Source organism: Haematobia irritans, chromosome 5 (assembly GCF_050003625.1).
Source record: "Haematobia irritans isolate KBUSLIRL chromosome 5, ASM5000362v1, whole genome shotgun sequence".
NCBI classification, from domain to species: Eukaryota; Metazoa; Arthropoda; class Insecta; order Diptera; family Muscidae; genus Haematobia; species Haematobia irritans.
The window spans coordinates 87,417,426-87,440,427 of record NC_134401.1 but is presented as its reverse complement, the minus strand read 5'-3'; the positions used below and the strand labels follow the sequence as shown (position 1 = coordinate 87,440,427).

Genomic DNA, 23,002 nt, shown 5'->3' with positions numbered 1-23,002 from the left:
ATAAAAGATACCAGCACATAGCTGCTGATGAATCTTCGACTTCAAAAGATAGAGTCACTAGGCCCAGCAAAGATCCAGTAAATAGGAGACATAGTAAAACATCACTGTCGTGTTCAAAAGGAAGTAAGGCAGTAGATAAATGCACCTTTTGTAAATCTTTGCAACATGAAATTTTAACATGTCCTTCTTTTGGTTCAATACCAGTTCTTCAGCGGTTTGATTTTGTGAAATCAATTCCAGCTTGCATAAATTGTTTAAAGAAAGGACACACCGTCTCCCGATGTAAGGCACCACGCTGTAGAATTTGTAGTGGCGCACATAACGCTTTACTGCATAGATTCACGGAGACTCAATCTGGTTCGACGTTACCAAGTAACGAACAAGATTCTCCTAGCCCTGTAGCCACGGTGAACACTTGTGGTGTCGCTAATAATGGAATAATCTTGGCTACAGCTCTCGTAGAAGTCCGAAGTAGTACTGGCGAATATATTTCCGCCAGGGCATTATTGGACTCCGGGTCTCAGCCTAACCTTATAACAGAAGAACTCAGTCAAAGATTGAGATTGAAAAAAGAACCTGGATTATTGAATTTAGTCGGAATTGGGGAAACATACTCCTCTAGTCGTCGAAAATTACAGGCTACTATCAAATCTAGGATCAATTCGTATCAATTTTGTACAGATTTTTGGGTAATGGAAACCATTACTTCAAAGCAACCGGATCACAAAATTCCCGATTTATCGTTGGAAGTTCCTAACAACGTAATTCTAGCGGATCCATTTTTCCATAAGCCACAAAAAATTGATTTATTAATTGGGGCAGAAATATTCTTTGAACTTTTGTGTGTAGGTCAGATAAAGTCTGGCCCATCGCAACCTATTTTGCAAAAAACTTTGCTTGGCTGGATTGTAGCGGGAAAGTATAACATAGCCGATGACTATCATTTAAAAACTTGTAACATAGGTATAATAGAAAGGGAAGATTCTATTGATTATATACTCAAAAGGTTCTGGGAATTAGAGGAGCTACCTAGAGTTTCAAATTCCATAGCTTCCCAGGAACAACAGGAGTGCGAAGCTCATTTCCAAAAAACCGTGAAGAGACTTCAGAACGGCCGTATAGAAGTGGCTCTTCCTTTCAAATCTGACCCAAGTGTTCTGGGACAGTCCTATGAGATTGCGAGAAGGCGATTTCTATCTTTAGAGCGAAGAATGCAAAAGGATGAAGAGTTAAGAAAAATGTATCACATCTTTATGAACGAATACATCAATTTAGGTCACATGAGCATTGCGGACTCTTCAGCTCTTTCGGGTCCTCATTATGTTATACCGCACCAATGTGTATTGCGCCCACAGAGCTCAAGTACTAAACTTCGAGTAGTATTCGATGCTTCGTGCAGAACATCGTCTAACGTATCATTAAATGACCTGCTTATGGTTGGGCCAACAATACAAGAAGACTTATATTCTACATTAATACGGTTCCGTTTACATAAATACGTAGTAACCGCTGACATAGAAAAAATGTACCGTCAAGTCCTAATTGACGAGGCTGATCGAAACTATCAGCTGGTTTTGTATCGGAGGTCTCCTCAAGATGAAATCAACATTTATCGCTTAAATACCGTCACATATGGCACCTCTTCAGCTCCATTCCTCGCCATACGATGTTTACAATATCTGAGTGAGATATACAAGGAATTGTTTCCAAGAGGAAGTTTAGTTCTGCGAAAAGGATTCTACGTCGACGATTTATTGACCGGCGCAGATTCTATTGAAGAATTATCGATAATAAAGTCCGAATTAATAGAAATATTGAATTCTGCTGGTTTTAATATAACAAAGTGGCTATCCAATTATTCGGAAAATTGTAGGGAAAATACTACGGAAAAACTGTTACATAGTAATTCCGAATATTCGAAAGCTCTTGGTGTATACTGGAATCCCAAAAATGACATTTCAGATGGAAAATAATTACTCGGATTTAAAAGCGACAAAACGAAATATTTTGTCCGTTTCGTCCCGTTTATTCGACCCACTTGGCCTTGTTTGCCCCATTATTATTAGAGCTAAGATGTTGCTCCAAGAATTGTGGGTAAAAAAGATCGACTGGGATGAGTCTATTCCCCAAAGTCTTAATACGGAATGGGAGAATTTCAAATCAACTCTCCAAAAAATTAAATCGATACAAATACCTCGCTATGTAAATACAACTGCATCATCAAAATGTGACATACATGGGTTTGCGGATGCATCCTTACGAGCATACGGATGTTGTATTTATATCAGGACTGCTGTTGGCAACGAAACTAGTTGTCATCTATTAACAGCTAAATCCAAGGTTTCTCCATTAAAAACAAAAAGCTTACCACGATTAGAATTGTGTGCTGCTCATATGTTGACATGCTTGTGGTCTAAAATAAGGGATACCTTTTGTTTAAATGTACAGAACATCTACTTTTGGACCGACTCCGAAATAGTCCTTCATTGGATAAGTATGATCCCATCGTCTTTAGCGACGTTCGTTTCTAATAAGGTCTCCGAAATTCAAGAAAATTCGGGACAAGCTTCTTGGCGCCATGTTCCCGGTAAATTTAATCCTGCCGATATAGTATCACGAGGGTGTAACGCAGAGGAATTAAATAGTTCTATATGGTTTCACGGCCCCTCCTTTTTGATAGACAACCAAGAGACTTGGCCAAGAAATCCTCGAATAGAACTATCGGAAGAACAGAAACTACTTGAAATGCGAAAAGCAAAGGTTTTTGCCACTGTTTCAAAACCCGAAAACGACTTTTTAAGAACTGTATCAAAGTGGTCGTCGTACTACAAAATTCTCAACATTACAGCTTATATCTTTCGGTTTATAAATCGTATAAAAGGAAACTGTGGTCCACGGACAATTTCAATAACTTCCCACGAAATTAAATACGCTTTTCTAAAAATCGTAGAAATCGTTCAAAAAACTGAGTACGCAGACGAAATCCGGAAAATCAAAGCCTGCAAGAACTTGCCAGCCAGCCTACAATCCTTGACGCCATTTGTACATGTACTCAAATTAAAATATGGTCAAGTTGAGCTTGTTCGTGTAGGTGGTCGTTTATTAAATGCGCCTTTGAAGTTCGAAAGTAAATTTCCCCTTTTATTGCCTAAAGGTTTGCATTTTACAACCGTATATTTGAGGCATTTACATATAACTAATTGCCATGCAGGTCCAAAAGCATTACTCGCCATACTGCGACAAAAAATATGGCTAGTTAATGCTAGAGATGAATGTCGAAAGATAGTTCGCCAATGTGTACACTGCTTTCATTACCGGCCAAAATTAAGAACACAATTGATGGGCAATTTGCCAATGGATAGAGTAGTAGCATTACGACCGTTTCTTATAGTCGGCGTTGATTTTTGTGGCCCTGTTAATATTTCGATGAGAATAAGAGGTAAACCACCTACTAAGATGTTCATCGCAGTTTTCGTATGCTTCACTTCCAAAGCTGTGCACCTAGAGTTGGTTTCAAATTTAACATCGGAATGTTTTCTTTTATGTTTCAAAAGGTTTGTGTCACGCCGAGGTCTACCGTCCAAAGTGTTGTGCGACAACGGAACCAACTTCGTGGGCGCCGACCGGAAGCTGAAAGAATTGTATCGGAAGCTAACCAACGGAGAACTGGTATCACAAGCAGCGAAAATGGAAGTAGAGTTCAGCTTCATACCCCCACGAGCACCCCATTTTGGGGGCCTGTGGGAGGCTGCGGTCAAGTCAGCCAAGTACCTTCTTATACGTGCGATAGGCAGCGCATTACTATCCGTGGAAGAATTCCAAACCGTACTGGTAGAAGTAGAAGCGGTACTCAACTCGAGGCCAATAACACCGCTCAGCACAGATCCCAACGACGGAGCAGTCCTAACTCCTGCTCATCTATTAATCGGAGGGGATCTTCTTTCGCTGCCTCAAGAATTCGTCGAAGACGTTCCAGACTGCAAACTGGGATCCTTGAGACGTTGGCAACAACTTTGCATCATCAAGCAGAAGTTTTGGAGAGCTTGGTCCAGAGATTACATTTTAGGTCTCCAGAACAAAGGCAAATGGGTCCAAGACGAGCCCAACGTGGAGGTAGGACAGCTAGCGCTAATCCACGAAGACAACTTGCCACCACAACATTGGTTAACAGGCAGAGTCATAACAGTGGTCAAAGGCAAAGACGGAAAGGTCAGGGTGGCAGAGGTTCAAACAAAAAACGGAATACTTAAACGGCCTATAACCAAACTAGCTATTTTACCTGTTAGTTGAAGATACAGTTCTTCAACGGGGGCAGAATGTTCGGCCGTTTCTCGCAATGATATTATTATTAAATGAAATACTATTCACAACTCTTAATTTGAATTAAATCATAGAATAACGTACAAATTTAAGTTTGAATTGTATTGTATTGTAATGCTGTAATATAGTCGGCGTTGTTACATGAATACTTACAACGTCAACAGTTACTGTCAAATCGCTTGGGAAATTTTCCCGAGCGATTACGGAAAGAATCGTGACTTTGGAATAAATCGATCTCTTTTTCTCTTAGCTAGAAGCGAACCAGACGTGTTTTCATTGAAGTCCTTTTTTACTTTGTCCTAAATTTTGTCATTAAAGTAATTAATTAATAATCATAAAAATTCTTATGATTTTTCACCCCCATATAAACCGATCCCCAGATTTGGCATGCGGAGCCTCAAAGAGAAGCAAATTTCATCCGATCCGGCTGAAATTCGGTACATGATGTTGGTATATGGTCTCTAACAACCATGCAAAAATTGGTCCACATCAGTCCATAATTACATATAGACCCCATATAAACCGATCTCCAGGGGGGTTACTCTGTATTGCGATGCGTAAGAAAAATTGTCGCGAATCTAGTAATTGGTACTCAGTAATTCGTATTCGTATCTACCTTGCGCATCTAGTTTTCGCAAATCTGGCATCACCGCACTCTATAATGCGAAAGCGTATGTCAAACTCGTTCGTTGATCGCAAAAATCGTGCGCAAACAAAATAGCAATCGCAAAGTAACAAATATGTAAGTAAGCACAATTAAATTTTTATATTTGTATCTAAATTGTTTATTGTTTTAGGGAAAAACCAAAAAAGTTACAGACACAGCAACGTCAGTTCCAAACTTTGGTAGACTTTATGGTCTCTTCCGCAGTTACCTCAAATTGTATGTGCTTGGGACAAAGTATTCGTTCAATCACCTCGCAAACTTCTTGTAAGCAGCGCGACATAGATTGCTCTGATAGTCCTAAAAGATGGTCTTGGCCGATTTGTAGATAACCACCTTGTCCAAGCAATTTCAAAGCAGCGGCCACTTTTATTGGAGTTGGAATGGCTGTGGATTTATTTGGAACGACAAGGTCGTCTTTAATAGCGTTTAATACATACATAAACGCATCTTTATTAAGACGAAATCTATAAAAATGAAATATTCGAAAACGTTTGTCACATAATTTGAGTTTCCATTTTCTTACCCGTGGTCACTTAGGGAGAGTATATTTGACCGATCTCGCAAAATTCTTCTTGTAATTCGTTCATGTTAATTTTCTTCAAACCATAACGCTATCGAATCCATAATTATTACTTTTTTGTTATAAACGATTAGCAAGTTTTAAAAGAACACGCACCGAACGGAAGATTGTTTAAAATGTTTTTATTTACAATTTTTTGACATTTCTTTTTATCATTTTCGTTATTGTTTACATTGTGCAGCCAGCGTTGTCATATTTTCGCTTTATTTTGCTAAAGCGTTACCATATTTTCAGTTTACTTTGCGAAAGCGTTTGCGCAAGTGATACAGAGTACCGAATTGTACTCTTAACGCATTTAACTATCGCATCGCATTTGCTTTCGTATCGCAATACAGAGTAACCCCCCAGATTTGGCTTGCGAAGCCTCAAAGAGAAGCAAATTGCATCCGATCCGGCTGAAATTTGGTACATGGTGTTGGTATATGGTCTCTAACAACCGTGCAAAAATTGGTTCACATCGGTCCATAATTATATATAGCGCCCATATAAACCGATCCCCAGATTTGGGTTCCGGAGCCTCAAAGAGAAGCAAATTTCATCCGATCCGCCTGAAATTTGGTACATGATATTGGTATATGGTCTCTAACAACCATGCAAAAATTGGTCCACATCGGTTCATAATTATATATAGCCCCCATATAAACCGATCCCCAGATTTGGCTTGCGAAGTCTCCAAGAGAAGCAATTTTCATCCAATCCGGTTGTAATTTGGAACATGGTGTTAGTATATGATCTTTAACAAGCGTGCCAGAATTGGTCAATATCGGTCCATAATTATATATAGCCCCCATATAAAACGTTCTCCAGATTTGACCTCCGGAGCCTCTTGGAGGAGCAAAATTCATCCGATCCGGTTCAAATTAGGAACGTGGTGTTAGTATATGGTCGCTAACAACCATACCAAAATTGGTCCAATCACACAAAAATTGGTCCATATCGGTTCATAATCATGGTTGCCACTAGAGCCAAAAATAGTCTACCAAAATTTTATTTCTATAGAAAATTTTGTCAAAATTTTATTTCTAGAGAAAATTTTGTTAAAATTTTATTCGGTTCATAATAACATTTTCATCATTGTCAAAATTTTATTTCTATAGAAAATTTTGTTCAAATTTTATTCGGTTCATAATCATGGTTGCCACTCGAGCCAAAAATAATCTACCAAGATTTTATTTCTATAGAAAATTTTGTCAAAAGTTTATTTCTATAGAAAATTTTGTCAAAATTTTATTTCTATAGAGAATTTTGTTAAAATTTTATTTTTGTAGAAAATTTTGTCAAAATTTTATGTCTACTTTGTCAAACTGAATTATATACGTATTGGATCGCTTTTTTTATTTAATATATACCACGTATGAACTTACATACAATTTAGAAGATGGTGTTAGGAGGTTTTAAGATACCTTGCCATCGGCAAGCGTTACCGCAACTTAAGTAATTCGATTGTGGATGGCAGTGTTTAGAAGAAGTTTCTACGCAATCCATGATGGAGGGTACATAAGCTTCGGCCTGGCCGAACTTACGGCCGTATATAAAGGGTGATTTGTTAAGAGCTTGATAACTTTTTTTTTAAAAAAACGCATAAAATTTGCAAAATCTCATCGGTTCTTTATTTGAAACGTTAGATTGGTCCATGACATTTACTTTTTGAAGATAATTTCATTTAAATGTTGACCGCGGCTGCGTCTTAGGTGGTCCATTCGGAAAGTCCAATTTTGGGCAACTTTTTCGAGCATTTCGGCCGGAATAGCCCGAATTTCTTCGGAAATGTTGTCTTCCAAAGCTGGAATAGTTGCTGGCTTATTTCTGTAGACTTTAGACTTGACGTAGCCCCACAAAAAATAGTCTAAAGGCGTCAAATCGCATGATCTTGGTGGCCAACTTACCGGTCCATTTCTTGAGATGAATTGTTCTCCGAAGTTTTCCCTCAAAATGGCCATAGAATCGCGAGCTGTGTGGCATGTAGCGCCATCTTGTTGAAACCACATGTCAACCAAGTTCAGTTCTTCCATTTTTGGCAACAAAAAGTTTGTTAGCATCGAACGATAGCGATCGCCATTCACCGTAACGTTGCGTCCAACAGCATCTATGAAAAAATACGGTCCAATGATTCCACCAGCGTACAAACCACACCAAACAGTGCATTTTTCGGGATGCATGGGCAGTTCTTGAACGGCTTCTGGTTGCTCTTCACTCCAAATGCGGCAATTTTGCTTATTTACGTAGCCATTCAACCAGAAATGAGCCTCATCGCTGAACAAAATTTGTCGATAAAAAAGCGGATTTTCTGCCACTGATTTTGGTAATAAAATTCAATGATTTGCAAGCGTTGCTCGTTAGTAAGTCTATTCATGATGAAATGTCAAAGCATACTGAGCATCTTTCTCTTTGACACCATGTCTGAAATCCCACGTGATCTGTCAAATACTAATGCATGAAAATCCTAACCTCAAAAGAATCACCCTTTACTTGTTTAAAACTCAATTAAGATTTTACTTCGAAAAATATTCGTGAAAATTTTTTCTGTGTATAATGTGGCTAATATATGGGATATGTTCGACACGACCACTGTCGTCCGCATAAACCTATAGTCTGCAAGGCGCATTAGTCAGCTAAGAGGCACTGTTACAAACGGAAGGCGCACGGATGAAAAAGGCTGTTTTTCATATGTTTGGCTATAAACATTATATGTTTGGAACACAAATTTTTAAACACAATATTTTTGAGTGCAAGCATATAATGTTCATAAACTAGCATAACATGTTTGGGACATATATGTTAATATGTTAGAACATATTATGTTTGGGACATAAAATGTTTGTAAATATAATATGCTTGGATGCAAACATATATTAATTTAGAAATAGCCTATAAACATATATGTGTTTAGTAGCTTGGAGCGCTATTTAACAGGGAGCGATATTGAATTAAGTTGGTGGTTGTTGCTTGTTATTACAAAATTAACATTTTATTTTTCCTTGGGCAATTGATCAGCTACTTCTTTCCTTACAAACTGTGTGGTCCGCTGTTCGAATCCCCGTCCGGCAAAAGGTAAAATTAAAATAAAAAAAATCATACAATTGAATAATTTCTTCTACAATGTTTGTATTACAGAAAAAGGTGCTAAGAACTAAAAATCTCGTGGAAGTGAGAAAGATGTGGGGGAATATACAATTGGGCAGAAACAAAATTTTGAGCATTCAGGTCGAAAACCTATGTTGTTAGCACCTATATTACCTGTTTATTTTCATAATTCGTTATGATTGTAAATATATAAATAAATAACATTTTGAGCACAATATTGTTTGGGAGAATTTTTTTAAGCATATAATATTTTTGGGTGCAAAATGCTTCCAAACACATTATATGTTCACATAATAACATATTGTTTTTTGGAAGACAACATTATTGAATTTGGATGCAAAAATACAAAATGTTTGGAACTTAGACTACCCAAACATATATTGTTTAGACTAATATGCTTTCAAACATATTATATATTGGAAGAGATCAAACATATAAATGTTTGGGCAATACCCAAAAATGTATATGCTTGAAGCAAAATATGTTTGGGAGTATATGTTACAGAAGCGATTTTTTATGAGCGTGCGAGGACAGCCTGTACTAGAGGTGTGCGTGTAACTAAAATTTCACCCACGCACATTCACAAAGAAAAATATTTATTCACGCACGCTCACGCACGAACTACTTTTAAAGACTACGTTCACGCACGATTCACGACAATTCACCTGATTCACTCACGATATTTTCCAAACGGAAATCAGCAAAGATAACAAAATTCAAGAATAAAATACAGTTCGAGAGCTAAATTAATTTCAGTTAACATACGAATGTGTATTAAATCTTGATTATTTTCGTGAGCGTGAATTTGCAGAAATTTTATTCACGCACATTCACGAACCGGTTTTATTTCTCACGCTCGACATATTTATTTAAGTCCCATTCACGCACATTCACGAGAGTTGCTTTGAATTTGGTCACGACTAACGTGATTCACGCGTGTCACGAGAATTTCGTGTCACGCGCACACCTCTAGCCCGGACATTATTCTAACAAATGAAATGGTCAAAGGGGACATAAGAAGCTTCTTACCATTTAAGTCGTCTGGGCCTGATGGGATTTTTCCAGCACAAATTCAAAAGAAGGTGGACTATAAAGCGCACCACATAGCCGTCCAATGCTGATCTACATTGGTACAATGTTAGAAAAATATGTTTTTCATATGTTCCGATATAAACAAAATGTGTTTCGGGCACAATTTTTACACACAATGTATTTAAGGGCAAACATGTAATGTTCCTAAACTAGCACTAAATGTTTGGGACACATACGTTAATATATTAGAATGTATTATGTTTGGAACATGAATATTTCATAAAAATAATATGTGTGAATGTAAACATAAATAAATTTACAAATTTCGAGTAAACATATATATGTTGTGATATTTTATTCAGAGAGCGACAGAGAGAGAGAGAGAGAGAGAGAAATAGAGATGGAAACCGGGAGGGTTGACGAAAGATATCAACATAACATAGCGAGAGAATCAAAAGAGAGCAATATCTGTGAAAATACTTGTATGTTGTTTCGGAAAACTGTTTTATGATAAGGCCAAAAATTTGATATGCTTAAGTCTAAATATTATTTAATTTAAATATTAGAATGAGTATTCGGAGTAAAGAGAATAGACATTCGGAACCAAGAGAATAGACATTTGAAAAAAAAGCATGTGTTTTTGCCTTGAGAGCAGCATTTTATGTATGTGAGGACATGTGTTTTGTTTATCATTTTGGCATTACGGGCACCATTTTTTTCTTTGTTCGACAAAAGAAATCGGAACGTACGACGTGTAAGTCAAAATATTCAGACAAAGGAAATTAAAAAAGCAGTGGAAAATATATAAAAATTACAAAGGGATCTTCATAAAAAAACGAAAGGGCACTATTCTCTTTAGAGTTGGGACAGTAAAATGAAAAAAGGGGGAAACAGTGAAAAATGTATAAAAACAAAGTTTAGTTCCACTTTATTAATAAGTAGTCCAAGAGGAGTTGACGGTCACCTTCGAAAATAAAAGGGGGCATTAAATTCGAGTTTTGCAGGTAAAATTATTTTTCATTTTAGCGGGAAAACTCGAATCAAAAACAGAATAACGTTATAGAAATTAAGTACAAAACACGACAAGTTTTAAATGCATTTAAAATGGTGTTAAATGCTAGTAAAAAACTGTTCACGCCTAAATAAATTTATGTGTATATTATAAAATTTTTTATGTATGTTATGTTTATACTCGACACCACGTTCTGCTTTTGTTAGAGTTTTTGAATTCCTTCCAAAATTTCAAACTTTTATACCAAAAACCACTTGTTTGTTACAAAATTGTGATTTTTGCAATAACAATATAATATTTTATCCAAAAGCTCAGTCTATTTCGTTTATATCAAGCACTGTTCTTTTCTGACTGTAAATCATTAATAACCCACATTTCGAAGTTTTATTATAAAAATTTAATATAGTATAAATATAAATGTGTAAATTAAAAAAAAATTGGTGTTCGGTCAGACAGAGATTGAACCCACGACCCTTTGCATGCAAGGCAGATATGCTAACCATTGTTCCACGTGGCAAACAAATGTATGTTTCTGTTAAATAATCATGCTATTAACCCCCATTTTCATGAAGCTTCGTTAGTGCTACGTTAGCTAACGGACTTTTAAACCATACTATGGGCAAATCTGCCATCTTGCCTATATATTCCATATGCAAGTTAGGAATTTAATTGCTGAAAATTTTTCAGTTAACGTTAACCGGAGAGAAGATATTTGCAATTTATTTTCTGTTAACTGGCAGTTAAAGCCTAACAGAGCTACATAAAAATGGCCGTAAATATAACTGTATAAATATAACTAATAGTCTATTGATGACCATAACAGCTACGTAGACAGTAGATAGCGTTTTGGCTTACAAACTGTATGGTCCTCGGTTCGATTCTCCGTCCAGGCGAAAGGTAAAATTTAAAAAATTTATAAAATTGAATAATTTCTTCAACATTATCTGCACACAAAAAAAGTTTTTTCTGATTCAATCACGAAATTAATTGATCCAATTAATTTTTTAATTGAAATGTCTTCAATGTAACAGAAATGATAGTATCAATTAAAAAATTAATTGATCCAATTAAATATTTAATTGATACTATTAATTTGTGTGATTGATTTTTATTTCAATTAAAAATTTGTTAAATCAATTAAATTTTTAATTGAATATTTTTTAAAACTCAATTAAGATTTTAGCTGGAAAATTTTTCGTGAAATTTTTTTCTGTGTGTATTACAGAAAAAGTTGCCAAGAACTAAAATATTTCGTGGAAGTAAAAATTATGTGAGGGAATGATCACAATATTCTTTGGGGAAAATTCTTCCAAGTATATAATATTTTTGGGCTAAAATGCTTCCAAACATATAATATGTTCACCTAAAACAAACATAATAATGTTTCGCCAGTATCCAATAATATATGTGCTTCCTGCAAAATATGTTTGGAACATATGTTAGAGAAGCGATTTTTGTTGAGGGTGTAGATCAATAAAGGAGTAATCTTAGACAGGAAATTGAATTGGATGAGCCACATTAAAGAAAGGACTGAAAAAACCGACAGATGTTGGGCACCGTGCAGAATAACAATGGGCTCTAAATTGGGCCTGAACCCAAAGGTAATGTACTGGGTATATGAGAGAGGAATAAGGCTAATCCTAAAATACGGGTCGAAATGGAGAAGAAATGCAACATAGAAATTTTACAATGGGTCCAATGGACATGTTGTTTTGGCATAAAACCACCTCTGTCAGAGCCTTGGAGACGACACTTGACTTAAGACCTAGGTTCGGATCAAGAGCGCAGCCGCCATAGCTGCGATGAGATTGAAGATGTTAGGAGAATGAACGGAAACACGAAACATGAAATGAGACTGTGATTGAAATGGGGGATACCGCAAAAAACCACGATCGTATACCTGAAGTGGCTATGTAGATCGCTCAGAAATAACTCGAGGCTGCAAAACGTGAACATCTCTATAGATTATTGAAGGTCAATAAGGCAATAATAGACATTACGGTTCGATCGCGAAACGTATTGGACTGCAAAAGTATGATCAACTCGATACTCGGAATACGGCAAGATTCGCATCAAATGGGTGCCAGGACATGCCGAAATAAAATAAAACGTGAATGCAAATGAACTCGCGATAAGATCTAGGACACATAGGGAAGTGAACGCCAAATTCTGTAAATCCGAATTCGGTAACTGACCACTTTAATGCAAGCGATAGTCGGTAAGCTCTTGCACTTTTTGGAACTTTAAGGGCTTTAGTACAAGCTTATTTGTCAATATGTGTTGAATCCGTGTTCAGCTTACGAGCAAGGTTTCTACCACTGCGACGTGAATTTCTATCAAATTCGGTTAATTTCTGGTGTTGTAATCGGTTTTTCGTCCACTTTTTAGACGCAACCACGGTTGCCACATTTGGTAGAATTCTATCACAAATGGCAGATTTTTTACTGTTTGGTAGATTGGTAGAATTCTTGGTAATTTTCCCAAAATTTCCTCTCCAAATAAGTGGTACTTCAATTTTCTATAGAAATAAAATGTTGATCAAATTTTCTATAAGAATATAATTTTGACCAAATTTTCGTTAGAAATACATTTTTGACAAAATCCGCTGTGGAAATAATTTTTTGACAATTTTCAATAGAAATAAAATTTTGACCACATTTTCTATAGAAAAAAATTTTACTCAATTTCCTTTAGAAACAAAATTTTGACAAAATTTTCTATACATATAAATTTTTGATAAAATCTTCTATAGAAATAAAATTTTGACAAAATATTCTATAGAAATAAAATTTTGACAAAATTTTTTATAGAAATGAAATGTTGACAAAATTTTCTATAGAAATAAAATTTGAACAAAATTATCTATGGAAATAATTTATTATACAAATTTTTTCTACCGAAATAAAAAGTTGACAAAATTTATGTAGATATAAATTTTTGACAAAGTTTAACTTAAAAAATTTGTCACATTCACAATTCTAGGGATAGTTGTACACCCAAAAAATTGTCACTTCATTATTTCGAAGAAAAAACATTTCTTTCATACTAACCACAAAAATTTCATCACACGATTTTTTTTATACCCCCAACCATAGAATGGTGGTAAGTTTGTCATTCCGTTTGTAACACATCGAAATATCGATTTCCGACTATATCAAGAATATATATAGTTTACTATGTTATATATATATTCTTGATCAGGGAGAAACTGTAAGACGATATAAGCATGTTCGTCTAGCCGACTGTCTGTCTGTTGTAATCACGCTACAGCCTTCAATAAAAGAGATATCGTCCTGAAATTTGGCACAGAATCGACTTTTGTCTGCACGCAGGGATGGGCTATATCGGTCCAGGTTTTGATATAGCTCCCATATAAACCGATCCCCCGATTTTACTTCTTGGGCTTCTAGAATCCGTAGCTTTTATCCAATTTGCCTGAAACTGGAAACCTAGAGGTTTTTTAGGCCCATAAAGACGTGTGCCGAAAATGGTGATCATCGGGCCATGTTTTGATATAGCCCCCATATAGACCGATCTCCCAATTTTACTTCTTGGGCTTTTAGAATCCGTAGTTTTTACCCAATTTTACTGAAATTGGTAATCCAGAGGTATTCAAGGACCATAAAGAGGTGTGCCGAATATATTGTGTATCGGTACAGTTTTTTATATAGCCCCCTTATAAACCGAAAATTGTGAGTATCGGTCCATGTTTTGATATAGTCCCCATATAGACCGATCTCTCGATTTTTCTTCTTGGGTTTCTAGAATCCGTGGTTTTTATCCAATTTGCCTGAAATTGGAAATCCAGAGGTATTCAAGGACCGTAAAGAGGTGTGCCGAATATATTGTGTATCGGTACAGTTTTTTTTATATAGCCCCATTATAAACCGGCCCTCCGATTTGGGTCTAGATTCTAGAACTACAATTAGGTGTGCTGAATACTGTGTGTATCCCCCATGTTTTTCGCATAGCCCCCATTAGACCGATCTCCCGATTTAACTCTTAGGATTTCTAGAATTGTAGAAATTTATACGATTAGCGACAAATTGAAAATATATTGGCTTTTTAGACCCACAAGTATATGATTTAGTTTTTATCGGTCCATTTGGTAAGGCCTCCATATAAACCGTTTTCAGATCTTAAGGGTACAGAAGGTGCACTGATTGCTTGAAACTGAATGTAAAATTTCCCGATTTTACTTTTCGTAATCATTTAAATAATTGGGGTCTATAGATTTTGGATTTCAAATCATGGCGTTATTTCATCATTTTCTTGCACACTTACAAGAGATGTTTATGATTCCTCTAAAACTCAAACAAATCCAAAACTCAACAGAATCTGATCTAGTCTTCATAGGTAAAATCTTTCCATTTATCTTCGGGAAGCGTACTGGTTGAACTGGGCGCTACGAATATGGGCCCCAGGAAAATAAGCCCCAAACAGTAAATGAAGCAGAACCCCAAATTTGGGGTCGTCTTTCATTATGAATACAAGCCCCATGAACATGGGCCCCATTTTTATGAATGATAGAAACGAAGATGGACCCCAAAAAAACGTTGGGGCCCATTTTCATTAAGTATTTTTGAGTGTAGGAAGATGGGCCCTAAAATTACGAAAGAGTGCCCCAAAATTAAAAAACATCCATCAAAATAATTACTAAAGATTTTATACATCTAAGAGTATTTTTAAATACAACTTTTTAATGCTTATTTAAAAATTTTAGTTTACATCAATGCACTAAAACCCAATCTTATTATTCGACTGTACTCCATTCGGGGAGAGCCCTAATGAAGAATGTCGCCACATAAAATTATTCCAAGACTAGTTGCTATGTTAATTTTTTACCCATAGCTACTTGTTTACCGTTATTGGTACTGTCGCGTCCATCTGCATTAGTTACACGCGATCAGTATTAATTTGAGTGTCAAAGAAAAAGCGTGCCTAGTTGAATATGGAGTGTGTTATTTTTACTGGACGAAAAATTAATAATAAATTATTGTATGTGTATGATCAGAAAATGATATATAAAAAAAAAATCGTCGTATAAAGAAGTTGATAAATATGAATGTTGGGTGAAATCCTGTAAAGCAAGGGTTAATTTAATGCCAGATGGGAAATGTGTCTTAGCGAAAAATTATGTGGATCATTGTCATGACCATCAGGAAAATGAATTTAAAGAAATTAGTGTCTTAAACAAAATTAAAAGTGATTGTATCGAAGTTGCTAGCACCCTTTGCGGTACTGGAAATGCTGTGAGTTCGATAAAACAAGCTTTTGAAAAAAACTGTGAGAGGTATGTATATAAATAAATAAATAAATAAGATTTTATATCATATTGTGTATGCTATAAGATTTCAGCATGAATCACAAAATATAAGTTTTCCAAAAATTCAGCGCGGATTGCAGTATATTGTCAGCAAAAACTATACACCGTCTCCTTCAACTCCATTAAAAGTGCTGGAGGCATTTCAATTAGAGAAAATTTGGCAACATTTTGGTATAACCAAAGAAGAATCTAAACCGGAGCACTTCTTTACAGCGTGTATCACAGAAAACGATATATCGTACTGTATATTTTCATCAATTAAAACAATAAAATTAATTAAAGAAAACATTGTTCCGGCAAATAGAACATATTTAATGGATGGTACATTTAGTTGTGTACCCCGTGGATGTTTTCGACAGCACTTGGTTATATATATACAATATTTCGATGAAGTATATAATTTTAGTTATTATTTATAATATATATTAATATACCTATTTTTAGATATTTCCAGTCTTTTTTATACTAATGGATAAAAAGTCATATATTGCATATGCTTGTTTATTGAAATATATAAATGAAAACATATTTCAAATGGAACCGAATATATTCGTAACTGACTATGAATGTGCAATTAGACGTGCACTGACAAACCAATTTCCCAGTGTAAGCCTAGTCGGATGCTGGTGAGTGATTAAAATATATAATTAAATAAAAGCTGACACTTTCAATTTCCAGAAATAATTTTCAAATTTTTGTAGAACTATGTGGTCGACATTTAAAAGATTTTTATTGGCAGAAAACAATGTTAAAACAATAGACTATTTAAAAAAATCGCGCGAACATAGTTCTACAAAAATTTGAAAATTAATATTACAATCCTTGTTAGACCTTTTTTGCCCAATTATATACTGGACTTTTGTTAGTGGGAGGAAATGAAAGCAAAATATATTTTTCCAAAAAATCGCGCGATTTTTTGGAAAAATATATTTTGCTTTCATTTCCTCCCACTAACAAAAGTCCAGTATACAAGATTGTTTCTTTTTGAATTATGTTTTGTTGATATTTCACAAATTTTAGGCAAGGATTTATTATTTGAAAATTAATATTACAATCCTTGTTAGACCTTTTTTGCCCAATTATATACTGGACTTTTGTTAGTGGGAGGAAATGAAAGCAAAATATATTTTTCCAAAAAATCGCGCGATTTTTTGGAAAAATATATTTTGCTTTCATTTCCTCCCACTAACAAAAGTCCAGTGTACAAGATTGTTTCTTTTTGAATTATGTTTTGTTGATATTTCACAAATTTTAGGCAAGAATTTATTAATTGAACTTGAATTTCTATTTAGGTTCCATTTTTGCCAAGCAGTTCGCAGGTATGTGTCAAAAAATCGTCCATTGTTTCAATACTTGAAAAATTCAAAAGCAGCTATGAATGAATATAAAAAGATAATGGCTCTTCCTTTGCTCCCCCCGACTTTAATAGTTGGCACATTCAATGATATAAAGTTAAAAATTTTATTAATGGACGGAGAGCAAAAATTCAGTTCATTTTTGGCTTATTTTGAAAGACATTGGTAAAAAAAGGTAAATAATTCACTATTTATAATCATTTTGCTTTTAATAATCATAGTTTTATATTATCATTTAGGTTGGGCATCATAACATAAGCGTATATAAAAAGGATATACGTACGACGTCTGCGGTTGAGGCATATAATGGAGTAATGGGGAAGCTTATAGAAAAAAATGGGAACTTTTTTAAATTCGTCGAAACCATTCGAAAAGAGGAATATTTTAAGAGCCGCTCTTTTCAAATGTTGTGCGATAGTGGAGTACCGGTGAAGAAGAAAAAGAAACGTAGTAGTAAAGAAGCAATTATTACAGATTGTACACATCTCCTTGACAATGCCAAAATTACGGCTATGAAATTTATTGAAAGAATTGTCTTTGACAAAAGTATAAGTGATTCCTTACGTGAAACAACTCCTTACGAAAATACGAACGTGGAAAATACAGATTCAGAAACAGACCACAGTGAGGATGAAATTGCTGATGAAGAGCAGATAGTGTCAAACGAAAGCAACAGAAGCTGTGTTGTTTGTCGGGGCAATAGTCCCAATATAGTTTTTTTACCTTGCAAACATTTAATTGTATGCCATGAATGTAACTTAAAGCTGCAGGCGAATGCAATAGAAAGGCATGAAGAAGATTATAAATGTCCTTGTTGCCGTCATGTAGTCCAGGATGTAATGCAAGTGTTTGTTTAAACTAACAAATACTGTACTAATTGTTAACGCTGAAAGCGATTTATTTCATTAATGAATTAATTTTTTTGTTTTTAATTTTGATCATTATATTTCTATTTAATGTAATAAAACGATAAAACCAGATTTGATTTAAGTTTAATCTTTAAAATTAAAAACTAGGCATCTGATAAGCTTAAGAATTGAAAATTGGCCCCACATTAAATGAAAACAGGCCCCAAATAAATTTTAGGGCCCATTTTCATTAGGACATTTTAGGGTCCATTTTCATTATGAAATAGAACCCCAAAAAATAAATGAAATAGGACCCCAAAAATGAACCAAATTTCGAGTTGTTGTATCGCACGTAATTATTGGGGCTCATTTTCATTAGACACAGTGGGGCTCATTTTCATGGGGCCCATATTCGTAGCGCCGTTGAACTGATCTGTTTGGGAAAATATCTGTCATCAAACTCCCATGAAATTTTCAAAGGAAACTATTATATTTGATTCATGGTGGTGGGTATTTAAGATTCGTCCCGGCCGAACTTACTACTGTATATGCCTGTTTTTATACCCTCCACCATAGGATGGGGGTATATTAACTTTGTCATTCCGTTTGTATATATATTCTGGGTCGTGGTGAAATTCTGAGTCGATCTGAGCATGTCCGCCCGTCCGTCCGTCCGTCTGTTGAAATCACGCTAACTTCCGAACGAAACAAGCTATCGACTTGATGTTAGTATATGGTCTCTAACAACCATGCAAAAATTGGTCCATATCGGTCCATAATTACATATAGCCCCCATATAAACCGATCCCCCGATTTGGCTTGCGGAGTCTCTAAGAGAACCAAATTTCATCCGATCCGGCTGAAATTTAGTACATGGTGTTGGTATATGTTCTCTAATGACCATGCAAAAATTGGTCCACATCGGCCCATAATTATATATAGCCCCCATATAAACCGATCCCCAGATTTGACGTCCGGAGCTTCTTAGAGGAGCAAAAGTCATCCGATCCTATTGAAATTTGGTACGTGGTGTTAGTATATTTTCTCTAACAACCATGCCAAAATTGGTCCATATCGGTTCATAATTATATATAGCCCCATATAAGCCGATCCCCAGAATTGACATTTGGAGTCTCTTAGAGGAGCAAAATTCATCCGATCCGGTTGAAATTTGGTACATGGTGTTTTCAATATCCGGTTCACGCAATTGGATTGTTTTTAATTAAGTTGCTAAAACACAATGGCTCCCAGAAAGGCTAAAGCTCAAAAAGAAGAAGTCCAAGTTTCGTTGGGCCCTCAAGTGCGTGATGGCGAATTTGTTTTCGGTGTTGCCCATATCTATGCCAGTTTCAACGATACCTTCGTTCATGTCACCGATTTGTCCGGCCGTGAAACCATTGCCCGTGTTACTGGCGGTATGAAGGTAAAGGCCGATCGTGATGAAGCTTCCCCCTACGCTGCTATGTTGGCTGCTCAAGATGTTGCCGTTTGTAAACAAGAATTCACGTCCATTGTGCTATTTTTGGACGGATGGAATGCATTTTGTTGCACTTACGTTGTTTGGTGGACAAATGAGACTATAATTTTTTTAATAAGTGATCGTGAATAACAACCATTCAAGAATTGGTCCATATCGGTCCATAATTTTATATAGCCCCCATATAAATCGACCCCCAGATTTGTCCTCCGGATCCTCTTGGAGGAGCAAAATTCATCCGATTCGGTTGAAATTTGGAACATGGTGTTAGAATGTGGTCTCTAAGAAACACGCAAGAATTGGTTCATATCGGTCCATAATTATATATAGCCCCCATATAAACCGTTCCCCAGATTTGATCTCCGGAGCCTCTTGGAGGAGCAAAATTCATCCGATCCGGTTGAAATTTGCAACGTGGTGTTAGTATAAGGCCGCTAATAACCATGCCAAAATTGGTCCGTATCGGTCTATAGTTATATATAGCCGATCCCCAATCACACAAAAATTGGTCCATATCGGTTCATAATCATGGTTGCCACTCGATCCAAAAATAATCTACCAAAATTTTATTTTTATAGAAAACATTGTCAAAGTGTTATTTCTATAGAAAATTTTGTCAAGATTTTTTTCTATAGAAAATTTTGTCAAAATTTTATTTCTATAGAAAAAATTTTCCAAATTTTATTTCTATAGAAAAATTTTTCCAAATTTAACTTCTATAGAAAATGTTGTCAAAATTTTATTTTGTCGAAATTTTATTTCTATAGAAACTTTAAACTTAATTATATTTAATTTAATCGGCCTTTTTAGTTTAATATATACCACGTATGGACCATGTGGTATATATTACGGTGTTAGGAAGTTTTAAGATACCTTGCCATCGGCAAGTGTTACCGCAACCCAAGTAATTCGATTGTGGATGACAGTCTTCAGTAGAAGTTTCTACGCAATCCATGGTGGAGGGTACATAAGCTTCGGCCTGGCCGAATTTACGGCCGTATATACTTGTTTTTTTTTTTTTTTAATTTTCGTATATTTGTGGTAAAACGCTTTTCAAATTTTAGTAGATTATGTTTGGCATGGGAGGCAACCGTGGACGCAACACTGCAAGCATCACAGTAGTGAGTAATGGTATGAGAAAACAAAAAAGATTTATTGACATTTTAATGCTGTAGGGCTCTAACGATAGCTACTTGTGGTTTTCCAACCAAATATACGAGTAAAGCCATTATTACGCTTCAGTTTCATCATAAATAACATTATTTCTGAATGTAATAGATCTAATTGATCTTGTAAGCTTTTAGACAATAAAATGAACTGTCAATGGAATGGATCGGTTTAGAAATGATGGCAACCTGAAGTTGGTTGCAAAACGTATCGGACACACTTTATAATTTCAGAATTTTGAAAGATGTTTTGTTCTGTGTAAGAAAGTCATCTTTCGTTCGCTTAATCAAAATGTTTAAATATCCATTCTCCTTTCTCTCCCTCCTTTATCATTTCAGGTGGCAATGGTAGAAGTGCAATTGAATAATGATACCCAAGTACCCGCCGGCATGCTAGTGGCCTTCGCCATCTGTACCACTCTCCTGGTCGCTGTCCACATGTTAGCCCTAATGATCAGCACATGCATACTGCCGAACATAGAGACTGTTTGCAATCTGCACAGCATCTCGCTGGTACATGAATCACCACATGAACGCCTCCATTGGTATATAGAGACAGCATGGGCCTTTTCCACACTGTTGGGCCTGATACTCTTTCTGCTCGAAATTGCCATATTGTGTTGGGTGAAATTTTATGATCTAAGTCAACCGGCTGCATGGTCAGCTTGTATTGTACTTATACCCGTGCTAGTGATCTTCCTGGCTTTTGCCATACATTTCTATCGGTCACTGGTGACGCACAAGTATGAGGTGACTGTATCGGGTATACGGGAATTGGAAATTTTGAAAGAACAAATGGAACAGGATCATCACATGGATCATCATCATGCGCCACATCGTAATAATGGTCTAAATTATGGAGCAAGTGGTGATATCGTATAACGAAAACACAGAGGAGAGAACACAATAGATTTTTGGTAAATCTATTTTTTTTTTTACAATTTTAATTTTTGTTTTTGGAAATAAGTTTAAAATATTAAAAAAAAAACATTGCATGCGCTTAGCTTCATGCTCATTATTTTGTTGGTATAATTTTAACTTTTTAGAGGCACTTACATAGATTTTCATTTCATGGCTGATTTAATTTTTCTTTCAGTCAAATTGTTTGTATTATTTGTAAGAAATTAAATAATTAAACAAATAATCTATCGTTTTTGTTTTGTCACAGACTAAACTAATTTTTTTATACACTTGAGCATAAGTTAAAATATCTTAGATACGCTTTTTTGTGTAAACTGTATTTTTTTTTGTACGATGAGATGATTTGATTCTTGTGTTTTTGTTTTTACAAAGAAAAGTTCATTAAAAAAGACATATTTTAGCTAAAGAGCAACAATAAAATTAAATATCTAATGGAACATTTAAAAGATATATAGCCAATAGTTATTTACCAGAATATTTAATTAAAAATTAACTAAAATATTAAATTATGTACAATTGTGATATTGTCAAAATGTATTTTATAGAAATATACTATATACTTCTAATTACTTAACATTAATACAAAACAATATATATTATTAAAAATAAAAACAATAATTATAATACGGTAAGAACATCAATAAACGAATAAGCAATAGTTAGTCAAAAGATCGAGGAAAGCTTTTTTTATGATTATTCAATTATGGAAATAATGGCGTTGAAATTGCCTATGAAGTCTTTGCGCACACAGCAAGGTAGGTATTCTTCATGTTAAACAATATGGGAGATATCACCCGGTCCTGGGGAAGTCTCTTTATGATTATAAATGTCTTGGTAACGTAAGGATCCGAGAACTCTTTTCAACCAGCGTTTCATGAAACCTAGAATCCGAAAAGCCTTGAAATTCTAGGAACATGTAGCTTTAGATTACTGGCGGACCTGGGAAAATTGAGCAGTCTGCAAAAGTTTTTGGAACAATCGGATTGGTTCAATAGAAGGAAATAATCGGGTATATTTTAACGGTAAAAACTTCCAGTACCTATATGTAATAGATATTTTTTTATTAGTTAATGTGGTATCACAATGGACTGAATAGCCGTCTAAGTGTGACTGAAATAAATCGGATTGTCATTTTTTAACCTAACCTGAAGGCATGGTACACTGAACTTTCGGTTAATTTTAGAAAATTTTGAATATTTGTAGAAAATTTTAAC

The 23,002-nt window shown here is 35.2% G+C and overlaps 2 protein-coding genes and 2 long non-coding RNA genes across 5 annotated transcripts in view; 3 read left to right on the top strand and 1 right to left on the bottom strand.

The window, feature by feature from the left end:
- Orai (calcium release-activated calcium channel protein orai) overlaps positions 1-22,459 on the top strand; it is a 45,121-nt gene extending 22,662 nt beyond the window's left edge. For both annotated transcript variants that reach the window (XM_075308797.1, XM_075308798.1), the window contains one exon: positions 21,207-22,459. In XM_075308797.1, the coding sequence (XP_075164912.1) occupies positions 21,207-21,749 (543 nt within the window). In that variant the 3' untranslated portion in view covers positions 21,750-22,459. The remainder of the gene's footprint in view (positions 1-21,206) is intronic.
- On the top strand, positions 4,856-5,489 carry LOC142237469 (uncharacterized). Its single transcript, XR_012722494.1, has 2 exons — positions 4,856-5,062; positions 5,118-5,489. It is a non-coding gene; the product is annotated as an uncharacterized LOC142237469 (long non-coding RNA).
- On the bottom strand, positions 5,082-5,917 carry LOC142237470 (uncharacterized). Its single transcript, XR_012722495.1, has 2 exons — positions 5,511-5,917; positions 5,082-5,451 (listed from the first exon to the last, which is right to left on the bottom strand). It is a non-coding gene; the product is annotated as an uncharacterized LOC142237470 (long non-coding RNA).
- On the top strand, positions 19,413-19,836 carry LOC142237468 (small ribosomal subunit protein uS11A-like). The gene has a single exon (XM_075308801.1). It carries the CDS (start codon positions 19,465-19,467, stop codon positions 19,831-19,833), a length of 369 nt encoding a protein of 122 aa, XP_075164916.1. The 5' UTR covers positions 19,413-19,464; the 3' UTR covers positions 19,834-19,836.
- Positions 22,460-23,002: the final 543 nt, after the last annotated feature.